Below are 25320 nucleotides of genomic sequence, written 5' to 3'. Positions count from 1 at the left end.
AAACTACTAAATAGCAGGGATTAGAACATAAATCCACTATGTACCCCGGAATAGGACACACCAGTGACTTGGACACCATACTGGTACACATGAGTGAATATCTAACCACCTAGACCGGGGCTTAGAGGGTTGTACCAGCTGGACATCAGAGACGAGGACACAAAATCATTAGTTTCCAAACTCTAGCCATAACACACTGGGAAGGAGACAACAATGATTAGGAATTTTAGATGTTATTAATGGTGTAATTTACTTAATGTTTGGAACTGGGACATAAAACCATTTGACCACCAGGACTGTGGTATAAATGACTATACACCAGCAATAGGGGTACCAAACCACTAGACACCAAGAATTAGACACATGACTAAACACTGGACAATATGATAGGTTCCAAATCACTAGATTCCCGGCATTTGGCACTGGACAGGGTCTTCAACTCCTGAATTTTCAAATACTTAAATTTTGTGACCCAAAACCACTTGACCACAAGGACTGCTTTATAAACCTCTATGCAAAGTGACACCAAACCACTAGACACGTGGGATGGACAGTATGGACTGGAAACTACTGACAGCATGGACTGGGGCTCCAAACTACTAGACACCAGGGATTATGGACATCAAGTCACTAAACACCAGGGATTATGACACCAATGCAGTGGTCACCTAACCGTTGAGACCACTGAACTCTTGCATTGGGAAGACACTGTGGATCAGATAACAGTGTATATTGCAGATATACAGTGTGCAGTATACGGGAGGCCATGTATTATAAATACCCAGATTCCGGCGAGGACCTGACACATCTGGGACGTCCTCATTCCTCTTTCTCCGTCTCTTTGCAATGATCCCTCCTCGCTCCATCATCGGCCTTTCACCGGTGACCTTAAAATAGCTCGGTACAGTTATCAGGACTCTGCTTCATGTGTGCAGCTCGGGACCACGATTGATTTCATGTCATTTGCGCCCTTTATGTTGCTGTAAACACACCGGCCCCCTCTGTCAGAACGAGACAGATTCTCAGGGGCATGCAGGATGCGCACCCATTGTTAGAGAGCAGCTGCAGCAGATGTTTATGTGGATGGAAATATAACACTCGGCCTGTAATGAGAAGGCAACCTGCAGCTGTCGGAGGACTACAGGTGTCAGCAAGTCTTCCTGATAAATGTTTGAGGGTATTCTGCTAGACACTGTCACATCAAAGATCGTGCAGAATACCAGGAGTCTGGAGTTGGCTACTACTTCTTGGACTGATACACACAGTTGATACCGGTAGGTTTTTTTTATAAGCTGGAACCCCCACCAAACACAAGAATGGGGGTCCCAAGTCCCCCATTTGAAAAAAGTATAGTGATTGGTGAGGTCTCAAAAACTCATCATCAGCCTTATGGAGAGGTGATAAGTCCAATATCCCCTTGCTCAAGAAGCTGCGATATGAGGAGTTGTTTGGTGGGGTCATCCACCCACCATACAGCTGCTTCAAATCTTCTTCAAAGTAGTACCAGCTCAAGAAGCTGAGATATGAGGAGCTGTTTGGTGGGGTCCGCCACCCACTATACAACTGCTTCAACTCTTCTTCTTCAGAGTTGTACTGGCTCAAAAAGTTGAGACATGAGGAGCAGTTTGGTTTGATCACCCACCATACAGGTTCAATTCTTTTTCTTCAAAGGGGTACTGGCCAAGAGGTTTTGATATGAGGAGCTGTTTGGTGGGGTCCTCCATACACCATGCAGCTGCTTCAACTCTTGTTCTCCAGACTGGTACCGGCTCAAAATGCATAGATATGAGGAGCTTTTCGGTGAGGTCGTCCACCCATCATACAGTTGCTTCAACTCTTCTTCTCCAGAATGGTACCAGCTCAAGAAGCAGAGATATGAGGAGCTTCTTGGTGAGTTCCTCTACTCACCATACAGCTACTTCAACTCTTCTTCAGTGGTACTGACTGGGAAGCTGAGAGATGTGGAGCTGTTTGATGGGGTCCTCCACCCACCATACAGCTGCTTCAACTCTTGTTCTTCAAAACACAAAAAGAACCAAAGACCAAAAAAAGGGCTGTAAAGTCATTATATCACTCTCAACAGTTTTTTCTTATAATGCCCTTAAAGTAGGATTAAATGTCTGGAAAAACTCCATCATAATGACTACCAAGCTGATGTGTATACACACAAAAAACATTCTTGTTGATAGTCACTATGTGGCCCAGGTGACCAATCCATTTCTGACACAACAGCCCACCAGGAGAAGGGGTTGCTTTACATGTGGTGAGTGCTTGGCCTGTAAAGATAACACCATCATCCAGGGTACCGACTTTCGATCATCCGATGGTAAAAAGTATTTTAAGATTCAAAAATACATTACCTGCAAGAGTTCGTTTGTCATATACCTCGCTACGTGCCCCTGTTCCAAACTGTATGTTGGCTTGACCTCAAGACAACTCCGGGTGAGGACGAGGGAGCACGTCCGAGATATTGCAAACTCGAGACAGGTGACAGATGATACAACCCTGAGGACAATTCCCAGACATTTCAAAACTTTTCATGGATGTGACGCATCTGGACTTAAACTGAAAGGTATTGATATGTTACACTGCGGTATCAGAGGGGGTGACCTAAAAAAACAATTGGCACAATTAGAGTGTAGATGGATAGTTACCCTTGGCACCATGACACCAAGAGGGCTCAATGAGAAGCTCAGCTTCGCCCCATTTTTGTAGAGAGTTGTGGAGTAAATCTCGTTCTATGGTGTTTTGTGATTCATTTTTAATTGTGTTTGTTTGTTCTCTTGTTTTTAAGTGATTTTGCATCATTTGGATTTATGCCCCTGTAATCCCATGGAGTAAAGCAGTTGTCAACACCATTTGCCTACCCGAGTTTCCATTTTCAGCGTGGAGGAGACTGTACCGTATCTGATCCCATGAACATATACATGGAATTCATGGAATCTATAATTGTTTGATGTTATTTATTATATATATTATTGTATGCTTTGTGCTATTTTGGTACCTCGGGTGATATAGTTTTGCATTTTTAGTCATTGCATAAGACTTATTGATCGTCTGTATTAATAAGATGAATTAAAACCCTCTTTATCAATCTCTATACACGCTTTGCCATATGGCGGCTCTGTCTACATATGGCCATATAATTGTATTATATTATATATACTTACGATATACTTATGGTATGTAGATATTCTAGTTGGCATTCCACAATTATGTGGGTTGCCCTCCCCCCCTTTTTTTCACCCGTGGTTCCAACTTGTGCGTTATTTTTCTATATTTCTTCTGTACTTAATTATATCCGATTCATGTGCATGTTTACATATGTGTGCACACGTGTATTGACAGCGATTCATCGCTGTAACTGTGCGGTTTGCACATGTGTGCACACATGTGCTTATAGCGATTAACTGCTGTAACTGTGCGATCATCGCCAAGGCAGATCGGTCTTTTCTATTATAGAAAATAAATGATCACGTATTTAATACTCCCCCCACCTGTGTACGATCTTTCTCTCTATATATATATATTGGAGAAACCGGGATTACATTGTATCATTCATACTTACTCTGTTGGTATTCATGGCTGCTTTTTGTCCCCCTGTGACGTGCGTGCGTCTGTGCGCGCGCTCCATGGAAATCCCTCTGGGTGTATGCACCTTGCGGCCTCTTTCAGCCCAGTGCGCATGCTCAATGACGTCATCGGAATCTTTTCCGGGACATGCGCACTGAGGCTTGAGTGCTGCATAGTGAAGTTCACAAATACTGAGGGCTTTTCATTACGCGTGCGCCGCTGTGACGCGGGCGCGCCACCTGGGTACTGATTAAATGATCTGGGGTATTTAAACCTGAACACGGGGGAATGAACGCGCTCTCACCCCTGCCTCCATCCTGCTGAGGAAGCAGTAGCGATACGCGTTCAGGATTGGTTGCGGTTTCTTCTTCCCCCCACTGGGTGTGCTCTTGTGCTCCTTTTCGTCTCCATATGGGTAAGTTGTACTGATTATTGATTATTCCATCTAGTACTACCATCATGATTGGCATAGGTATCTACCCTTGGTTAGGTTCAGGAGCCACTGTGTAATCATTACTAAAGCCATTACCTGATTTCAGGATATTTTTACCTCCATCATTTATATGGTTGTCACAGGCATTATTATATGCTTCTATTGAGCACATACACATACTTCTATGTGGGGGGTGATGTTTTTGGTAGAGGTCCTCCTTTATCCTCATAATTGATGTATTTTGAGTGTACATGTATTAGTGTTTTTATCCTATTTTTTGCTAAATAAAATTTATTACATTTTATGGAAATTGTACTCCTTTTTTTGTGTGTATACACATCAGCTTGGAACTCTTGTTCTTCAGACTGGTTCCAGCTCAAGAAGCTGAGATATGAGGAGCTGTTTGGTGAGGTTCTCCACCCACCATACAGCTTCTGCAACTCTTCTTCTTCAGAATGGTACCAACTCTTTTTCAGAGTGGTACCGGGTCAAGCAGTTCAGATATGAGTAGTTTTTCGTTGTGGTCCTCCACCTACCATTCAGTTGCGTACATTCTTTTTCATAGTGGTATCGGTTCAAGAAGATCAGATATGAGTAGTTTTTTGGTGGGGTCCTCCCACTACTATTTAGTTGCTTCAACTCTTCTTCAGAGTGGTACCGGCTCAAGAAGCTGGGATATGAGAAGCTTCTCGGTGGGGTCCTCCATCCACCATACAACTGCTTCAACTCTTTTTCTTCAGAGTGGTACCGTCTCATGAAGCTGAGATGTGAGGAGATTTTCCGTGGGGTCCTCATGCTGTAGAACTGAATCACCTGTCATATGTCTTCTATGACCACTGGTCAAGGACGCTGAGCTATGTGGAGCTGTTCAGTAGGATCCTCATCCTGTACAGTTGCTTTAGCTTGTGGGTTTCTTTCCTTTGAGTAACTTGACTTAACGGACAGCATTTTAGGACCTAAATCCCTGGAGGATCTAGGAATGTTCCAACAGTGTACACTAAACAATTCCTCATATCTCAGCTTCCGAGATCTAGGGAGTGGAAATCTGGACAGAGATGCCATCTATCATGATTTTTTTAGGTTCCAAATTTAGTTAGGCTTTAACATTTGTATAATCCCCACATGTAGACTCACGCACAAAATACTTTGTTAGCCTTAATCCGTAATGAAGGAAATTCAATAGCTCCGTCTTGTTTGGGAGATTTCTTGAGATTGATAATTGGCTAATGGAAATTTCCAAGGCGCTAATCATCTGCTGATCATTAGAGGTTAATGAGGTGTTCCTCCATTCATTACTCAAAGCAGGCTCATTAGGACTGATCATCAGGGGCAGCGCTTTGAGCACTTGACTCCGCAGAATTACCTTGTAGCAGCCGTATAGGTGGCACATTGATATGGAAAGTCAGCACACCTTTAGAGACCGCTTACTGGCATTGGGCCGCATACATCTGTAATTCACTTAATTCACATGAATGTCTCGATTGGATGTATTTGTGATTTTCCAGTCTTACTGTTTAGCTTAGGGAACTATAGCGCCAGTCCTGTGTGGCATCCTTATATTACAGTAGCACTGTTCTCTGACTCTAGCACTCTTTCTTGGTAGGCACCCTTCCTAGTAGTAGCACTTTTTCCCTATGGTACCCTTACCAGAGTGTAGCATTTTTTCCTGATTGTGCCCTCCTCTGACAATAGCCCTCCTCACTCAGAAACACTCTCCCTTGTTGACTCCCTTTTCTAACAGTAGCACTCTTCTCACTCGGTAGCACTTTTCCCTGATGTTACCTGTCATGGGTGTGTCACGGGTTACAGAGAGTCATGTGGTTTCTGGCAATAGAAGGTCACAGTGTTTGGCTATGAAAATTGCTCCCTGACTTTCTATTGTTCTTGCTGTTTGTATTCATTGTACTAGGTGGTTTTCCTGCCGGGGTTTCATCTCTTTCCCTTTAGGACCCAGCTGAGCTCTCATTCTGTCCAGCTGCTGATTATCAGCATTCCCCTTGTATTGAAATACCCCCATCTTCCCTGGACTTGTGATGGTGATATTATTCAGATCTTTCAAACTCTGGTTGCAGGAAGATGGCTTATACTCATCTGTGCTATCATTGCTGAAACTTTGCTGAACTTCTACCTGAGTCATCTGTGAATAAGTAGTTCATGCACTTTTCCCCTGTGTGTCCTCCTTGTGTCTTCTTTAGTGTTTAGTGGGGCTGACATAGACCTCATCCCACCCGTTCACTATTTAGGGTCCAACACTAGGGATACCTAGGGTCAGGTATCCAGCTTGGCTCATAGGTGAGGAACCTATTTAGGATGGTGAGAGACACCAGGGACCAAAGGTAGGTTTGGTCAGGGGTCACCATCTCTCCTTCCCTAGACGCATGGTTCCCCTTCCCTTCCCTTTTGCTATTTGCTTTGTACTCCCCGTACCTAGTGTGACAGCACCCTTCCTTGCCAATTGTACCCTTTCCTGTTAGCATCCTTTCTTTATAGTAGCACCCTTTCCTAGTGACACTCTTCCCAGATAGTACCACCTTTTTCTGGTGGTTCTCCTTCCCTGTCAGTAGGACCCTGTCCTGGTGGTACATTTCTCTGACAGTAGCATTTTTTGTCTGGTGGCACTCCTCCCAGACAGTAGCATTCTTCACTGTTGGCTATATTCCCTGACAATAGCACACTTTCCTTGTAGCACCCTTCACTGACAATAGCACCCTCTCCTCATGGCACCTTTCCCTGATGGTTTCATGATCTCAAGGTGGCACCCATCCCTGACAGTATCATCCTTACTTGATGGCACCCTTTCCTGACAGTAACACCCTTTCTTTGGGGCACTCTTCCCTGAGAGTAGCTTTCTTTTCTGGTGGCACCCTTCTCTAATTGTAGCACCCTCTCTTGGTGGAATCTTTCCCTAATAGTTTCACCCTATCCTAGTGGTATTCTATCCCTGACAGTTTTACCCATTCCTGGTGGCACTGTTCCTTAAGAGTACATGCCTTTCCTGGTGGCACACTTCTCTGAGAGTATCACCCTTAACTGGTGGGGCCCTTTCCTGACAGTAGCACCATTTCCTGGTGGCACCCTTGCCAGACAGTTTCTAGTTCTCCTGGTGGCACACCTGCCTGAGATTTCCTTACCTGGTGGAACCATTCCCTATCTTACTAGAGTAGACCACGTTTGGGTGTCCATCTTCAGAAAACGTATATGCCCGAAAATTGTGCAAGACAGAGCATACGCTGACTCCGTCTGCTCCATTGTAGTCAATGGCCTGCACGTTTTGCGGGAGTGGGGGGGTTAGTTTTGCGGGAGGGGGGGATCGTACGGAACGAGTCCAGTGAACCTAGGTGAAAACGCAAGGTGAAAGCGGCCTAACAGTTTCACAATTTCCTGGTGGAATCCTAGCCCTGACAATTGCAAGCTTTCCTGGTGGCACCTTTCCCGAACATGTTCACCCTCTCTTGGTGGAACCTTTCCCAGACAGTAGCACCTTTCTCTGCTGGGGATTATTTTGGCAGGTCTATACTCTACCCCTACAGTTTCCCATATCCAGTTTAGAGAAGGGTTGAACCAGTTAACATTTTGCTTAAGGCAACAGAAATCCCAAGAGCTTCTCTAAACTCGACCCCAGCAATGACAACCTCCAACATTTCCGACAAGTGGTTTGCAGTTAAAAGATGAATTACAAACTAGAATTATGAATTCCTTCAGCTTTACATATGTTTTCGATCTCATCAGATACTATAATTCCTGAGCAATGGTGAGTGTTGTAGCTTCGCCATAACTGGGGAGCGTCACATGGTGGGCTACTTCTGCACCCCCTATAGTCACCCCCGATGGTGAACATGAGAGGGCTTGTATCCTCCTGAATATATGTAATATTTTGCAGCTATCCCATTACCTTTCATGTGTCCTGTGTACAGTGCGGCCGCCCGTCTCCTCTTTCACTGACTCTTTTCTGTGATTGTATTTCAAAGTGCGGTGATTGAGCCGGTGACAGCCATTGTTTTCTGCTCTGGGCCCTGCACTGAATGGCAGCTGGTAATAGCATTGGCCCAGGGTGCGAGTGCCGGGGTAAGGTAAGACTGCAGGAATGTCTTCCCAGAGATACTGCTGATGTGTTCTAGTTTCTGCAGGTCGCACAGGAGTGGAAATAGGTCAAAAACAGCTGCGGGAGCCTTCGATAATCAACGGCAATGTCAGGGGTGACCAAGGCGAGAAACATGGGAAGATCTTTACTAATGAGGACTCCTGTGAGTTTCTAATTTTTTTTTTCTCACTTGTATTCGTATAGTTGTGTGATGGTTTCTCGCTGTAATATTCACAGAATCTGTATTCCGTTTCAGGTACTTCATTAAAAAACAAATCCACAGCATAGGCCATGGGGAAAATGCCCTCAGGGGAGAATTTTCTAAAACAGATTTCACAACAAAGATGTATTTACTAATATTTTGGTTTCTAAACCCTATCACGATCCATCACATCTTCCCCTCGACCATTGGCAGGAATTGATCATCGTAGTACCCTGGGTACTTCAACCTTAAATATGATGCACCAATCCATCAACTTGTGGAACCTCAACTTTTGGAGGGGATCCATCACCCCATCACTTTGGTTGGATGACCTCAAGTATAAGGGTAGATCCACTACAGTATCATATTCTCTGATCTCAAGTTGTTAGGATATTCACCCCACAATCATCCACATGACCCCATTTTTTGAGGATCTACTATAAATCTGTGTGACCTTCTCTGTTTGAGATAATCTACAGTGAAATCCACTTGGTTAATTTACACTTTTATGGGAACCATCCTTCTGTGACGTTGACTTTTTCAGGAGGGTGAGATCTATCACGCTATACCCTTGTGTGGCCTCAAATGTTTTGTGAGATCCACCATACTATCAACCTGTGTGACCTCAACTTACAGGGGAATGTATCACATTATCCACGTAGGTGATCTCAACACTATACCTCTAGGTAACCGGATCTTTTTAGGAATCCACTACACTATACCCTTGTGTGAACTTACATTCATTTCTGAGGATCTACTACACTATGCCTCTCAGTAACCTCAACATTTTAAGGGACTTTACCATACTTTCCGTTTATGTGACATCACCTTTTTTGGGATCCACCAAAGAATGCCACTGTGTGACCTCAACTTTCGGAGAGGATCCCCATTGGGAATCCACTACACTGTACCTTTCAGGAACCTCAACATCTTAGGGGACCTTACCACTAGATTATGCCACTGTGTCACCTCAACTTTCTGAAGGTTCTGTACAGGGTTCCCGCTGTGTAACCCCAATGTTTGGAGAGGATCCACCCTGGGTAACTTACATTTTGGGCTATTCACCATGCTGTTGCCCTGAGTAACTTCAACTTCTAAAAGGATTAATCACAGTATCACTTAATGTAATTTTATCATTTCAGGGAAATCACTACACTATCAATTTTTGAAGGAGAGATGCATCACACTATCCTGGTCTGTGACCTCTACTTTTGAGAGGATCCTCCAAACTATCACTCACCTTTTTGAGAGTATCCACCACACTATCACTCTGTGTGACCTTGCCTCTATAAGATGCTCCACCACACTATTACTCTTTTTGACCTCGCTTTTTGAGATGTTCCACCACATGAACACTCTGTTTGACCTTACCTTTTTAAGAGGCTTCATCACACTATCTTTCTTTGTGGCCTCACCTTTTTAAGATGATCCACCACACTATTACTCTGTTTGACCTCATCTTTTTGGGAGGATCCACCACACTAACCCTCTTTATGACCTCACCATTTTAAGATGGTCCACCACACTACCACCCTGTTTGACCTCACCTTTTTGAGAAAATCTACCACACTATCCCTCTGTGTAACTTCACCTTTTTAAGAGGATCCACCACACAATCACTCTGTTTGACCTCATCTTTTTGATAGGATCCACCACACTAAAACCCTGTTTGACCTCACCTTTTTAAGAGGCACCACCACACTATCCTTCTTTGTGACCTCACCTTTTTGAGAGGATCCACCACACAACCACCCTGTTTGACCTCACCTTTTTGAGAAAATCCACCACACTATCCCTCTGTGTGACCTCACCTTTTTGAGGAGATACACAATACTATCCAACCAGTGTGACCTCGAACTTTTTAAGAGGATCCAGACTACACTAATCAACTGTTATGACCTCAACTTTTTGGGACCTCAACTTTCAGTGTGACCTCAAATTCTTAATGGGATCTGCCTCAGCTTGAAAAATGTTTATGTTTTACTGTCAGATGATTTATTAGAGTCATGTAGGGGCTAAAATAGGTACAGAAACTAATTAGCCAATGACTTATAGGTTTCAGTAGTAATTGGCTATAATATATGGGTGACTGCACAGAGCTTTTTAAATAGTAACCCATCCTTGTTATCTCACAGTACGACATAACTATAGGAAGCCCCCTGCTCCATTGTAATAGTCATCTAATGGCCATCGTCTTGTATAAAATGGCTAACCAAGGCCTCAAAACCTTTAATGAATGTTCCATGGAGGTAACCCATGAGGAGAAGGCCCAGATAGAGAAGTAATGGTCAGTGACCCAATGCAAAATAAGTAGAATGGCCCCAAAAGTTTCACACATCATTATCCAACTCCTCATACTTGACCTCTTGGGCCTTCTCATGCTCCGGTAATATGAGACATTCAATTGTTTCCATTTTATTTTTTTTATTACTTGTTCTTGAAATATTGGTCTCTACACCATAGGTATATATATATCGTTCACTCTTATATAAATACTTATTAAAATAGTAAAAAAAAAGTCTTAAATCGGACCCAAGTCTTCAAATGTGATTGTGATTTTCGAATTTCTAATAGGCATTTACCCTCCCAAGACTATTTTTGGCCCTGGTAGAGGGGTTATGCATTGGATAACCAAATAAATGCCCCATTTTGTCATATTAAAAGATACTAGTCCAGTCAATAGCATAGAAAAACATCAGTCCCAACCAAAGTTATGGCCAGTCATCTGGTAGAACTTCATGTTGTACAGTCGGTAGAACTCCTGAAGACGTAACAAGAGTGTCTTATCGATATCGGGGTGTGGGCGCCCCTTGGATTTGCCTAGACATCTTGGTTTACCACTTCCCTCTGGCTTCTTCAGGCAAGGAAATCCCTTGGTTTTGTTGAAGTAGAAATGTTTATCAGTTATGATCCTCTTTAACCCCAAAAAATCCTGAACTCGGCCCATTTCCCCAGCTGGGTCACTGACCAGTCTCTCCCCGCTGACAAAAAGGAATTTCGAGATGGGGAAGTATTGGAGCCAGTTCTCTAAGTGCTTAGCATAGATGCCAATACGGATGGCACTCCAGGTAGTATCAATTGTCCCCACGCTGGTGTTTTTGAAGGCCAACGCTTGGAAAGAGGGTAAGGATGGAGTTTTTGATAGTGTCTGTGTGTAGTCAGAGATGGCCCTGGTCACTGGATTTCTGACCACCACGATCAGCTTTGTGTCCTTGGACATGTTGTAAATCCGTCTTGGTGCCTCTGGGGTTACAAAGTAACTTGGAGTCTTCTCCATCGTGATCTGTCCTTCTAAAGTCCGAGGCATCAAGTTCCTAAGTAAAAAAAAAAAGAGATTTTATGTGTTAGTGCTGATTGAATTAATGGATTTCCATAAGCAGATCACTGATGATCTGTGGGGCAAAGCTAGAATTAAGTGTTCGATTTTTCTGGAGCACAACTTTGGGAGAAATTACGGTAAGTACTACATGTGCCTATTCACATTGGATCCTCCAGAGGAACAAAGGCACTTTTTATGACCACTTTCCACTCTGACGAAGACATGAGGATCTCAAACGAAGAATCCCCCGCCTCGGTTAACTTAGAATTACGTAATAGGGTGTAAGGAGATGGGTTCTTCAAACTCGACAAGCCCTCTAAGGGGTATTTATTGGTCCAGCTGTATGGTAGGAACCACGTAAGAACCAGCAGGAGCCCTTGTGTTCCCCTCCAGGAGTTTTTCTTTAATGTTAATAACATAATTCCCCCCACTCCCAAAAAAGTGTCTTTTACTGTCAAGATGTTGTAACTTTTATTAAGCAGTTCCTTAGATCTTTCCAAAGGAAAAAGTCAAGTGCCAACAATATGGTCTTCATTACAATAACAACCTCAACGGACATTGCCATCAAACTTTTCAATCTACTTTTAGGAGAGATTTTTCATTTTGTCATCGCCTGGTGTTGCCAGATTACATGTAGCACAAGCTATAGTTTTACAGGTTTTTTTTAATTGGGTGTAGGGTTCTCCAGAGTCTAAAGCGGGCTTTACACACTACGATATATCATACGAAATGTCGTCGGGGTCACGTCATAAGTGACGCACATCCGGCATCATTTGACATATCGTAGCGTGTGACAGCTACGAGCGAGTGTGAACGAGCAAAAATACTCACCTTATCGTTGCTCGTTGACACGTCGCTCATTATCAAAATATCGAACGTCCTTCTGCGTGCCGGTTGTTCATTGTTCCCGAGGCAGCACACATCGCTCCGTGTAACACCCCCGGAATGATGAACTGCAGCTTACCTGCGGCCGCCGGCAATGCGGAAGGAAGGAGGTGGGCGGGATGTTACGTCTATTAGCCGGCGGCTGTGTGACGTCGCTGTGACGCCGAACGTTCCTCCCTCTTCAGGAAGAGGATGTTCGCCGATGCGTGTGACGAGGGTTACTGAATTTGTGCGACACGGGCAACAAATTGCCCGTGACGCACAAACGATGGGGGTGGGTGCGATCGCAAATGTGATCGCACGATTAATTGCAGCGTATAAAGCAAGCTTAAGGCACAGGAGAGGCGAGAGACTGGACTCTGTGCAGCAGCATGTCACAGGCAGTGCGAAAAATCCAATTCACTACAGCCTGGAATCAACTCAGAAAACATAGGACTAATGTAATGCAAGTCACTACTTATGGATAGTACAGAGAGAAGAGTAGTCAGGAAAGCCGGGATCTGGTAACAGGAGGACATGTATGGATACAGGGAGTACACAGAAGCATAGTCAAGTCACAATCCGAGGGTCAGAATTCCAGGAGGGCACGTAATCGATTCAAGGAGAAAGCTGAGATGTGGTCAGGTAACGGTCCAAGGTTAAAAGCCAGGAGGTCGCAATAGGAACAAGGGGCGGGCAGAGAACAGTCAAATAACAGTCCGGGGTCAAGAAACAAAGATCAGAACACATGCAGAAACACAAGCCAACAGCACAACTACAGAACCAGAATGTACGACTGGCGAGGTTCTGGCAGCGCATGCTCAGTAAAGAAGCAGAGCAATTACCAGGAACGTGGAACACCTGAGTAATTCGCACCAACATGGAATCCTGAGCTGACAATCAACCTGCCAGCTCCATAGCTCAGGAAAACACAGCAGAACATCTCCTAATGTGCAAGATGCTCTGCACAGAGGTATCCTGTCACTGCCAGCTCAGTAGCCCAGGAAAGGACAGCAGAGCATCTCCTAACATGCAAGATGCTCTGCACAGAGGAATTGTGTCATTGCCGGCTCAGTAATCCAGGAAAGCGCAGCAGAGCATCTCCTATGGGTGCAAGATGCTCTGCACAGAGGAATCCTGTCACTGCCAGCTCAGTATTCCAGGAAAGGGCAGCAGAGCATCTCCTATGTGCAAGTGTGGCGCCCTGGACTAGCCAGGTCATCACAGGTACTACAACACACACCCCCACCCTGAGACAGGCACATCAGCCAGACACAAAATCCTTGTTGCCTCCCTCCACGGGCTGATGTCCACACCAGGTGGGGTGGAGCCAGGCGGTTGGCCCCATCCACTGAGGAGTTCACAGTCCTGGAGGCGGGAGAAGGAGTTCAGTTCAGTGGAGTTGAGGAGAGAGCAATTAGGAAAGTGAAAGAGTGAGGAGTGGAGTAGTAGAGGAGCAAACTGACCGTGTCCGGGTGTGTGGCCCGGGCACTAAGAGCAAGGTTGGCAGACGGTGGTGGCCGTCTGCAGGAGAGGCGAATCAACGCGAAACCGTAGGACCGGGGACGGGCGGTGGCCCGCCGGTACCGAACTGGGGAGCAAAGTGAAGCCAGCACACACAGGCAGGGCCTGCGGACCCCGACCAAGCTTGGAGTCGCCATTAGAGGTCAAATCCGTCAGTGACCGGAACCCCAGGGGTTTCCTAACAGCCAAGACCCGATTGAAGGCAACCGTCCGACCAGTAGAAGGAAATACAGCTACCGCCACAGCTAGAGTTCCAAGGGAGAGAGCCTGCGGGCAAAAGGGCTCCTCCGGCCCATATATACGCTGGGGAGCGGGTTACCGGTGGGAATCCATCAGGACCGAACATACACAAAGGTGCAGGGAAAGGCAGCCACCACCAACCGTCCGGGAGAAGCCACAGCAGCCGGCTGTGGGACCCGTCCATCCAGCCGTTTGGTTTACCAGAGACTTTGCGTACATTTGTAGCTGAGTGAGTACAACCGTGCCTTCCGGCACCGCGCTTCGCAGTCCAGGCGACCCTGCACCTTGCCGTCACCTCACCGGGCCCCGTGACCACCAACCCCTACCCACGGAGGGGGAGAACAACAACCCAGCTGCTCCCTGCCATCGCTCCCAGGATCCCCGTCACCAGCAGCGGTGGTGCCCAACCTCACCACAACCCGTGGGTGGCGTCACGGACTAAATCCCCCAAACCAACCACCCCTTTCACTCACGGGCGAGGAGTGCCGCTCGAGTCCCTGGATCCGGCCCACCGCTCGAGCCACCGAGCAGCCGTCGCAGCAGCGCCGGACCCGAGCGTTAGCGAGCGCAGCGCAGCGGCGTCCTCCCCGCCCGCGACATAAGATGCTCTGCACAGAGGAATCGTGACAACTAAAATTTGCAACACTGACATCGCAAATCATGATAACTGGTGAGAATTTAAAGGGAACCTGTCAGCAGAAATGTCCCCTAAAACCTAACAGATTCCCCCTCTGCAGCTCCTGGGCTGCATTCTATAAAGGTCCCTGTTATGATTGTGCCCACTTTCTGACCGAAAAAAAGTGTTTATAAAGTTGTACCTTTTTGGCTTCTGATTCTGTAAATCCGTCACGGGGGCGGGCTGCCTGATGGCCGTTATTCTGCCCCCTGGTCCTGTATGCCGCCCCCATCGCTGATTTCAATACTTCTGGACGCCGCCCACTGCTCCAGCCATCCCCGCGCATGCCCAGTGCCCATCTCTCGGGGATGAGCACTGTGCCCAGCGTCACCGCTGGTGACGTGCACGCAGGGTTAAGATTATGGGCGGTGCTGTGATGTTTATTCCTAAGCAACCGCCTATAATCGCGGGACCGCGCTTTCCCCCTCGGCCTGCTTCTTTCTGCGCAAGCGCGCTGCTGCTGACCTCACTTCGCCTCCTTCCCATCTTGCCCCGAGGCAGGAAATAGATGGGAAGAGCGCGGAGCAGTGACTACACCGAAAGCGCGGTCCCGCGATTATGGGCGGTTACTTAGGAATAAACATCACAGCACCGCCCATAATCTTAACCCTGCGTGCACGTCACCAGCGGTGACGCTGGGCACAGTGCTCATCCCCGAGAGATGGGCACTGGGCATGCGCGGGGATGGCTGGAGCAGTGGGCGGCGTCCAGAAGTATTGAAATCAGCGATGGGGGCGGCATACAGGACCAGGGGGCAGAATAACAACCATCAGGCAGCCCGCCCCCGTGACGGATTTACAGAATCAGAAGCCAAAAAGGTACAACTTTATAAACACTTTTTTTCGGTCAGAAAGTGGGCACAATCATAACAGGGACCTTTATAGAATGCAGCCCAGGAGCTGCAGAGGGGGAATCTGTTAGGTTTTAGGGGACATTTCTGCTGACAGGTTCCCTTTAAACAAAAAAGTGTCTTTCAATTGTAAGGACCATTTGACCCTTAAACTTTATTTTATGAATGTTTTAACCGTCTACTGAAAAAGAAAACCTTTATATTTTCAAAGCAAACCCAAATTGATCTGTAACGCCCATCTGCACCTCAGTGACTATCCGATGACATATGGCCAAGGTCAATTCAGGAAAGACTCAGAATACAAAGAAGAGTCGTGTTTTGTATTTATACAAATGATTAAACCAAAGGCCTGTATTTTCACTTTTCTGTCGCTCTTGGGAATGGAAGACGCCCGGACAGACTGCAGCCAGCAAGAATATTCCGGAAATAATAACCTACACTGGGATTTCCTGCTCCAGTAGTAAAGGGTGCATGACAAGTCAATCGTTATTTTCCTGTCCTGCTCCTCGAATAAACCCTACAACTGTTGTCATCCAATACTGAACCTGTCAATCAGAACGCAGATACTGTAATGATGTCTACATACTGTTCCCAGGCCTCAATTATATCATCATCAACAATTACTTGTGCAGTATAAAAGAATATACCTATTATATTATTGCCCCCTATGTACAAGAATATAACTTCTATAATACTGCCCCTGTGTACAAGAATATAACTACTATAATACTGCTGCTATGTACAAGAATATAACTACTATAATACTGCCCCTATGTACAAGAATATAACTACTATAATACTGCCCCCTATGTACAAGAATATAACTACTATAATACTGCCCCTATGTACAAGAATATAACTACTATAATACTGCCCCCTATGTACAAGAATATAACTACTATAATACTGCTCCTATGTACAAGAATATAACTGCTATAATACTGCCCCCTATGTACAAGAATAACACTACTATAATACTGCCCCTATGTACAAGAATATAACTACTATAATACTGCCCCTATGTACAAGAATATAACTACTATAATACTGCCCCTATGTACAAGAATATAACTACTATAATACTGCCCCTATGTACAAGAATATAACTACTATAATACTGCCCCCTATGTACAAGAATATAACTACTATAATACTGTCCCCTATGTACAAGAATATAACTACTATAATACTGCCCCCTATGTACAAGAATATAACTACTATAACACTGCCCCCTATGTACAAGAATATAACTACTATAATACTGCCCCTATGTACAAGAATATAACTACTATAATACTGCCCCTATGTACAAGAATATAACTACTATAATACTGCCCCTATGTACAAGAATATAACTACTATAATACTGCCCCCTATGTACAAGAATATAACTACTATAATACTGCCCCCTATGTACAAGAATATAACTACTATAACACTGCCCCCTATGTACAAGAATATAACTACTATAATACTGCTCCTATATACAAGAATATAACTACTATAATACTGCCCCCTATGTACAAGAATATAACTACTATAATACTGTCCCTATGTACAAGAATATAACTACTATAATACTGCTCCTGTGTACAAGAATATAACTACTATAATACTGCTCCTATGTACAAGAATATAACTACTATAATACTGCCCCTATGTACAAGAATATAACCACTATAATACTGCTCCCTATGAACAAGAATATAACTACTATAATACTGCTCCTATATACAAGAATATAACTACTATAATACTGCCCCCTATGTACAAGAATATAACTACTATAATACTGTCCCTATGTACAAGAATATAACTACTATAATACTGCCCCCTATGTACAAGAATATAACTACTATAATACTGCCCCTATGTACAAGAATATAACTACTATAATACTGCCCCTATGAACAAGAATATAACTACTATAATACTGCCCCCATGTACAAGAATATAACTACTATAATACTGCCCCCTATATACAAGAATATAACTACTATAATACTGCTCCTATATACAAGAATATAACTACTATAATACTGCCCCCTATGTACAAGAATATAACTACTATAATACTGCCCATATGAACAAGAATATAACTACTATAATACTGCCCTGTATGTACAAGAATACAACTACTATAATACTACCCCTATGAACAAGAATATAACTACTATAATACTGCTCCCTATGAACAAGAATATAACTACTATAATACTGCCCCTATGAACAAGAATATAACTACTATAATACTGCCCCTATGTACAAGAATATAACTACTATAATACTGCTCCCTATGAACAAGAATATAACTACTATAACAGTACTATGCGATGGAAAGACGGTGCTGGACCCCGGCGAGCCCAAACTCTTAAAAGTGGGAAAATGCGTTTAAGGGGACATATTCCTCTAAAAATCTACTTTTAAAGTATGACATATGGACATGTTTTTTTAGGTTTTATGTAGGATTCATATTTCTATAACACATGATTCAGATAAAAGCATAGTGTGCATATAATCACCCGGTTTATGGATGTTTTCCCGAGCGCTTGTGCACTTCTCCTGCATTTAGCAGAGGCCTTTCATGTTTAATGGCAGGAATTATAGTTTGTAAAGCAAAGTTTAGGGGCTTTGTACAATGTTAGACGGCATCTGTGGGGCTCTTTCATGGGCAATAACCAGACGAAGCACAGGTGGTCCGAAGGTCCATAAAATACCTTGTGCTCTGACTAAAGCCATGCCAACCTCAGTAACACTGTGCCTGCATAGTGCCCGGGGAGGTATACCTTTTATGCAAATTAAATACATGATACAAACACTTTCTATATATTACTTTACCTTTATTTTTTTACCTTGTATTAACTATTCGTTGTATGAATTAAAGGGACACAGGCCACGTGACGTTTGTGTACAGCCTGGCACTAATATATTCCAAAATATTTTTTGACATGTTGCAGTCATCACTAAGGGGAGCGCACTAGATACAGATTTATACACTTACACAATACTAGCTGTATTAATTCTACCGTATATGTAGTGGCCTCTCCCTAGAGTGGTTATATAAATCTGTATGTAGTGAGCTCCCCCTAGTGGTGGCTGTATAAATCTGTATGTAGTGAGCTCCCTCTAGTGGTGGCTGTATAAATCTGTATGTAGTGAGCTCCCCCTAGTGGTGGCTGTATAAATCTGGATGTAGTGAGCTCCCCCTAGTGGTGGCTGTATAAATCTGTATGTAGTGGCCTCTCCCTAGAGTGGTTATATAAATCTGTATTTAGTGAGCTCCCCCTAGTGGTGGCTGTATAAATCTGTATGTAGTGAGCTCCCCCTAGTGGTGGCTGTATAAATCTGTATGTAGTAAGCTCCCCCTAGTGGTGGCTGTATAAATCTGTATGTAGTGAGCTCCTTCTAGTGGTGGCTGCATATATCTGTATGTAGTGAGCTCCCTCTAGTGGTGGCTGTATAAACCTGTATGTTGTGAGATCCCCCTAGTGGTGGCTGTATATATTTGTATGTAGTGAGCTCCTTCTAGTGGTGGCTGTATATATTTGTATGTAGTGAGCTCCTTCTAGTGGTGGCTGTATATATCTGTATGTAGTGAGCTCCTTCTAGTGGGGGCTGTATAAACCTGTATGTAGTGAGCTCCCCCTAGTGGTGGTTGTATAAATCTGTATGTAGTGAGCTCCCCCTAGTGGTGGTTGTATAAACCTGTATGTTGTGAGATCCCCCTAGTGGTGGCTGTATATATTTGTATGTAGTGAGCTCCTTCTAGTGGTGGCTGTATATATTTGTATATAGTGAGCTCCCTCTAGTGGTGGCTGTATATATCTGTATGTAGTGAGCTCCTTCTAGTGGGGGCTGTATAAATCACTATGTAGTGAGCTCCCCCTAGTGGTGGTTGTATAAATCTGTATGAAGTGAGCTCCCCCTAGTGGTGAGTGTATAAATCTGTATGTAGTGAGCTCCTTCTAGTGGTGGCTGTATAATCTGTATGTAGTGAGCTCCCCCTAGTGGTGGCTGTATAAATCTATATGTACTGAGCTCCCCCTAGTGGTGGCTGTATAAACCTGTATGTAGTGAGCTCCCCCTAGTGGTGGCTGTATATATTTGTATGTAGTGAGCTCCTTCTAGTGGTGGCTGTATATATCTGTATGTAGTGATCTCCTTCTAGTGCTGCCTGTATAAATCTCTATGTAGTGAGATCCCCCTAGTGGTGGTTGTATATATCTATATGTAATGAGCTTCTTCTAGTCACGATATATAAATCTGTATGTAGTGAGCTCCCTCTAATAGTGGTTAGAAATCTTTTTGTTTGAAGTTCTTCCTAGTGGTGGCTATATAAATACATATGTAGTGAGCGCCTCCCAGTGGTGGCTGTATAAATCCATAAACATTGAGCTCCCCCTAGTGGTGGCTGTATATATCTATATACAGTGTGCTCCTCCTAGTTGCGGCTATATATATCCACATACAGTAAGCGCCTTCTAGTGGTGGCTGTATAAATCTGTATGTAGTGAGCTCCTCATAGTTGTAACTGTATATTTCCACATATGGTGTGCTCCTTCTAGTGGTGACTGTATAAATCCCCATACAGTACAGTGATTTCTACCTAGTGGTGCCTGTATCTATCTCTATACAGTTAGCTCCCCCTAGTGATGGCTGTATAAATCTGTATATAGTGAGCTCCTCATAGTTCTAAATGTATATTTCCACATATAGTAAGCTGCTCCTAGTAGTAGATGTATACATCTGTAGTAAATCCACACACAGAGAGCTAGTGGTGGCTGTATAAATCTGTATGTAATGAGCTCCCCCTAGTGGTGGCTGTATAAATCTGTATGTAGTGAGCTCCCTCTAGTGGTGGCTGTATAAATCTGTATGTAGTGAGCTCCCCCTAGTGGTGGCTGTATAAATCTGTATGTAATGAGCTCCCTCTAGTGGTGGCTGTATTAATCTGTATGTAGTGAGCTCCCTCTAGTGGTGGCTGTATAAATCTGTATGTAATGAGCTCCCTCTGGTGGTGGCTGTATGAATCTGTATGTAGTGAGTTCCCTCTAGTGGTGGCTGCATAAATCTGTATGTAATGAGCTCCCTCTAGTGGTGGCTGTATAAATCTGTATGTAATGAGCTCCCTCTAGTGGTGGCTGTATAAATCTGTATGTAGTGAGCTCCCCCTAGTGGTGGCTGTATAAATCTGTATGCAATGAGCTCCTCCTAGTGGTGGCTGTATAAATCCCCATACACTGAGCTCCCTCTAGTGGTGGCTGCATAAAGTAAAAATTCTAATATTTATCAAGTCAACACTGCAGAGCTCACCTATACAGATATCAGAGCAGAATTTCAAACCTAAAAAGACCTACGTTTATGTAGCACATTTAATGGGGAGTTCTATAGGCATTGAACATCGTGAATGTCTCTTATAGGGCGTTTTCTATTGTAGAACGTTCCGCCAAGTTAATAACATATAAAAAAAATATCCATGAGCCAGGGCATTAGGTAATTTTTAATTTTTATAACCACGCCCAGTCCGCACCCCCATAGAGCGCCATTGAACGCCAGCTTTAGTATCGCAGCATTAATATAGGGTGAGGAAATTGCTGCTTTCCGAGAGGTTCTGAGACTTTTTTTCCACTACTTTGGCAGTCGATGACTCCCCAAATAGAGTCTCGAAAAAGGTGACCCCCACTGTTATATCATGATCATATTCAATAGCCTAGAAGTTCTATCAGAATGTTCCATTTACTGATCCTATTTATATAAAAAAGAAGGTTTCCGCGGGTTATTGGGGTTTGGCAGGAGAAACAATTTTTCTCTTTCATTTTTTGGCCATGGTGGACTGTGCGATACAGATCCCAAATGTTACACAAGGTTATAGCAATCACCTGCACAAATACTGTGGAAATAATCATGGCTTCAGAAATCAATGTCTCGATGGAGCAGATTCAAGTATTCGTCGCTCCCCCACCACCACCCCACTTTCCACAAAGGTCTATTGATGCTTTGGGCCGCTCCGTGGACGCTCCGCTGGGTTTACGGGCCTCTCCGGTGGTGTTAGAAACATTGCAGTCTGGATTATTCTGTTATTCACCAACTTCTCTTCTTTATAGGTAACTTAATCCATACAGAATTTTCATTGGTGCCAACAAGGACAAAAGTCGTAATCGGATCCAAAACGACCGAAAAAAAAAATCATCATTACATGGAAAGCCCAGGACCAAAAATAGGAAAGCAGCGGCAGAAACCTGGGGCATGCCTGGATACAAGAAGTTGTTCATTCAACGTTTAGTATCATGAAAATTAAACTATTGCAAATACCTTAAATTAGAAATGTAGTATAGTTCTCCTGATTAGCTATGTCTCTTACCTCATGTGCAGGGCATTGCAGCTTAGGTATTCATCGTTACATTACTCATATAGTGACAGTTACCATATTTTTCGGATAATAAGACGTACTTTTCCTCCCACAAATTTGGGAGGAAAAGAGGGGTGCGTCTTATAATCCGAATGTAGCTTACTGGGGGGTGGAGAGGGGTCGCAGGAGGAAGGGGCAATGCTGGGGGCTGCGGGCGCTGAGTTGGTGCTCGCTGCATGCGATGAGGTAGGGGCCATCCTCAAAATGTCAGCGGCGCAGGCTTCAAATAATGTTGTCCGGAGTCGGCACGTGTGCAGATAGAACTCTTGGCTCAAGCTCTCATCTGCACCCGCACCACCTCTGGCCCTTTGATCTCCCAGCAGGGAACTTAAGTAAAATGGCACCCGGAGGTGGCGCGTGCGCAGCTGAGATCTTGGCTTGTCATCGCCTGCAGTATCGCCCTACTCCACCACTACCCCTGCCTCCTGTGACCCGGCTCCACCACTGCCCCTGCCTCCTGTGATCCCGATACACCACCGCCCCTGCCTCCTGTGATGCCGATACACCACCGCCCCTGCCTCCTGTGATGCCGATACACCACCACTCCTGCCTCCTGTGATGCCGATACACCACCGCCCCTGCCTCCTGTGATGCCGATACACCACCACTCCTGCCTCCTGTGATGCCGATACACCACCACTCCTGCCTCCTGTGGCCTCGCTCCACCACCACCCCTGCCTCCTGTGACCCGGCTCCACCACCGCCCCTGCCTCTTGTGACTCCGATACACCACTGCCCCTTCCTCCTGTGACCCCGATACACCACCGCCCCTGCCTCCTTTGACCCCGTTTCACCGTCACCCCTACCTCCTATGACCCCGCTCCATCACCACTGCCACTCCCCCCCGGTAAGACACCACCAGTTTATAAGACAGACTCATTTTTTTTTACCTTATTTTTCTCTAAATTTTGCATGCATCTTATAAACCAGCGCGTCTTATAAAACGAAAAACATGTTAGTTGCTTGCAGTCGTAACCAGGATACCTAAGGTTGTAGGATACCTGAGCTGCAATGTCCTGCACATGAGGTAAGACACAGCTAATCAGGAGAACTGTACTACATACTACATTTATAATTGGAGGTATCAGCTAATATCATTATTATTATTATACCTACTGCATATTGGGATAGGATCTTGGGGATGTAAATACCCCTTTAGAGCAAAAAGTACGAATGAAGTTACAGTGATTGATGGAGATATACTTTTCATACAAAATAAAAATGATGCATCTCAGACAATAACAACACAAACCAGATTTAGTTTTACAAAGTTCCCCAGTTTTTGTAAGCCACTAAAGTAATAAAACTATACAAGTTTGGTATCACTGTAATCGTATTGACCTGGAGATTCATGCAAATGTAAAATTGATTTTTTTTTGTCATCATTTCACCCCACTTGGAATTTTTTTTTATTGTTCTTCAATATCTTATGTGGTAAAGTGAATGGCGTCATTCAAAAATAAAACTCGTTACAGGCAAAAAAAAAATTAAACCCTCGTATAGGAATGTCAGAGAAATATATATATATATATATATATATATATATATATATATATATATATATAGCTCTTGGGGGAAAAAAAAAGAAAAAGTTGAATGTGCAAAAACAAAAAAATTCGCCTCAGCAAGAAAGGAATTAATATTTTTAGGTAGTTACAAAAATTTTAAGTTGACTAGTTTTAGTACCTGGAGTTGCCCGGGATAGTAACTAAGTCTCTCTCCCACTTTCTCCCCCACGCTCTATGTCGCCCTCTCTCTCCCCCACTCTTCTACTTTCTATCTCCCTCTCTCCCACTCTCCCATGCTCTCTCTATACTCTCTCTCTCCCTCTGTCCCACTCTCCCCCATTCCCACGCTCTTCTCTCCCACTCTTCCACTTTCTCTCTCCCTCTCTCCCACTTTCTGTCTCCCACTTTCTGTCTCCCACGCGCCCTCTCTCCCACTCTCCCTCTCTCCCACTCTCCCTCTCTCCCTTTCTCCCACTCTCCCTCTCTCCCACTCTCCCTTTCTTACACGCTCCCTCTCCAACTCTCCCTCTCTCCCTTTCTCCCACTCTCCCTCTCTCCCTCTCTCCCACTCTCCCTCTCTCCAACTCTCCCTCTCTCCCACTCTTCCTCTCTCCCACTCTCCCTCTCTCCCACTCTTCCTCTCTCCCACTCTCCCTCTCTCCCTCTCTCCCACTCTCCCTCACCCACTCTCCCTCTCTCCCACTCTCCCTCTCTCCCACTCTCCCTCTCTCCCACTCTCCCTCTCTCCCACTCTCCATCTCTCCCACTCTCCCTCACCCACTCTCCCTCTCTCCCACTCTCCCTCTCTCCCACTCTCCCCCTTTTTCCCACTCTCTCCCACTCTCCCTCTTTCCCACTCTCTCCCACTCTCCCTCCTTCCCACTCTCCCTCTTTCCCACGCTCCCTCTCTCCCACTCTCCCTCTCTCCCACTCTCCCTCTCTCCCTCTCTCCCTCTCTCCCCCTTTTTCCCACTCTCTCCCACTCTCCCTCTTTCCCACTCTCTCCCACTCTCCCTCCTTCCCACTCTCCCTCTTTCCCACGCTCCCTCTCTCCCACTCTCCCTCTTTCCCACGCTCCCTCTCTCCCTCTCTCCCTCTCTCCCCCTTTTTCCCACTCTCTCCCACTCTCCCTCCTTCCCACTCTCCCTCTCTCCCACTCTCTTTCTCCCTACCCCCTCTCACCACTAAATTCTTATTAACTGACACATAAGCTGTGTTCTTTTACCAAGAATGATTTGATTTGTAAAGCGCTGCGGAATATGTTGGCGCTATAGAAATAAAGATTATTACTATTATTATTATTAATAAGAATGTCCTTTGTTGCTTATAGCAACCAATCAGAGCTACTATTAATGACCTGTAGCAAAATAGAAGCAGACCTGTGATTGGTTGCTTTAGGCTGCCTGATAAATATCCTGGCTAACTGTTAAAACAGTCAATATATTACCTCACATATCCAAACAGTAGGTAAGCGGGGATTTTTTGTGAATAACTGTAAAGCGCAGGGTTAAAATTTCCCCTCAAAACATAGTCAATGACGTTCCCTGAGTCACATGAGGTGTCTGTGCAAAATTTTGCGCAAAACTTCATGTTTGTAAATGCGACTGTGCAGATTCCTTTAGCGGACATACACACACACAC

At 44.6% G+C, this 25320-nt stretch overlaps 1 protein-coding gene across 1 annotated transcript in view; it reads right to left on the bottom strand.

Annotated features, from left to right (window-relative positions):
• Positions 1-10702: 10702 nt before the first annotated feature.
• The window catches only part of HS3ST6 (heparan sulfate-glucosamine 3-sulfotransferase 6), a 77535-nt gene continuing 62917 nt past the window's right edge, over positions 10703-25320 (bottom strand). The window contains exon 2 of the mRNA XM_075319451.1: positions 10703-11603. Coding sequence (XP_075175566.1) covers positions 10985-11603 — 619 coding nt within the window. The 3' untranslated portion in view covers positions 10703-10984. The remainder of the gene's footprint in view (positions 11604-25320) is intronic.

The sequence above is a fragment of the Anomaloglossus baeobatrachus genome, chromosome 7 (assembly GCF_048569485.1).
Source record: "Anomaloglossus baeobatrachus isolate aAnoBae1 chromosome 7, aAnoBae1.hap1, whole genome shotgun sequence".
NCBI lineage: Eukaryota > Metazoa > Chordata > Amphibia > Anura > Aromobatidae > Anomaloglossus > Anomaloglossus baeobatrachus.
The sequence above is the reverse complement of the archived record's forward strand: the minus strand, read 5'-3'. Positions and strand labels throughout refer to the sequence as shown.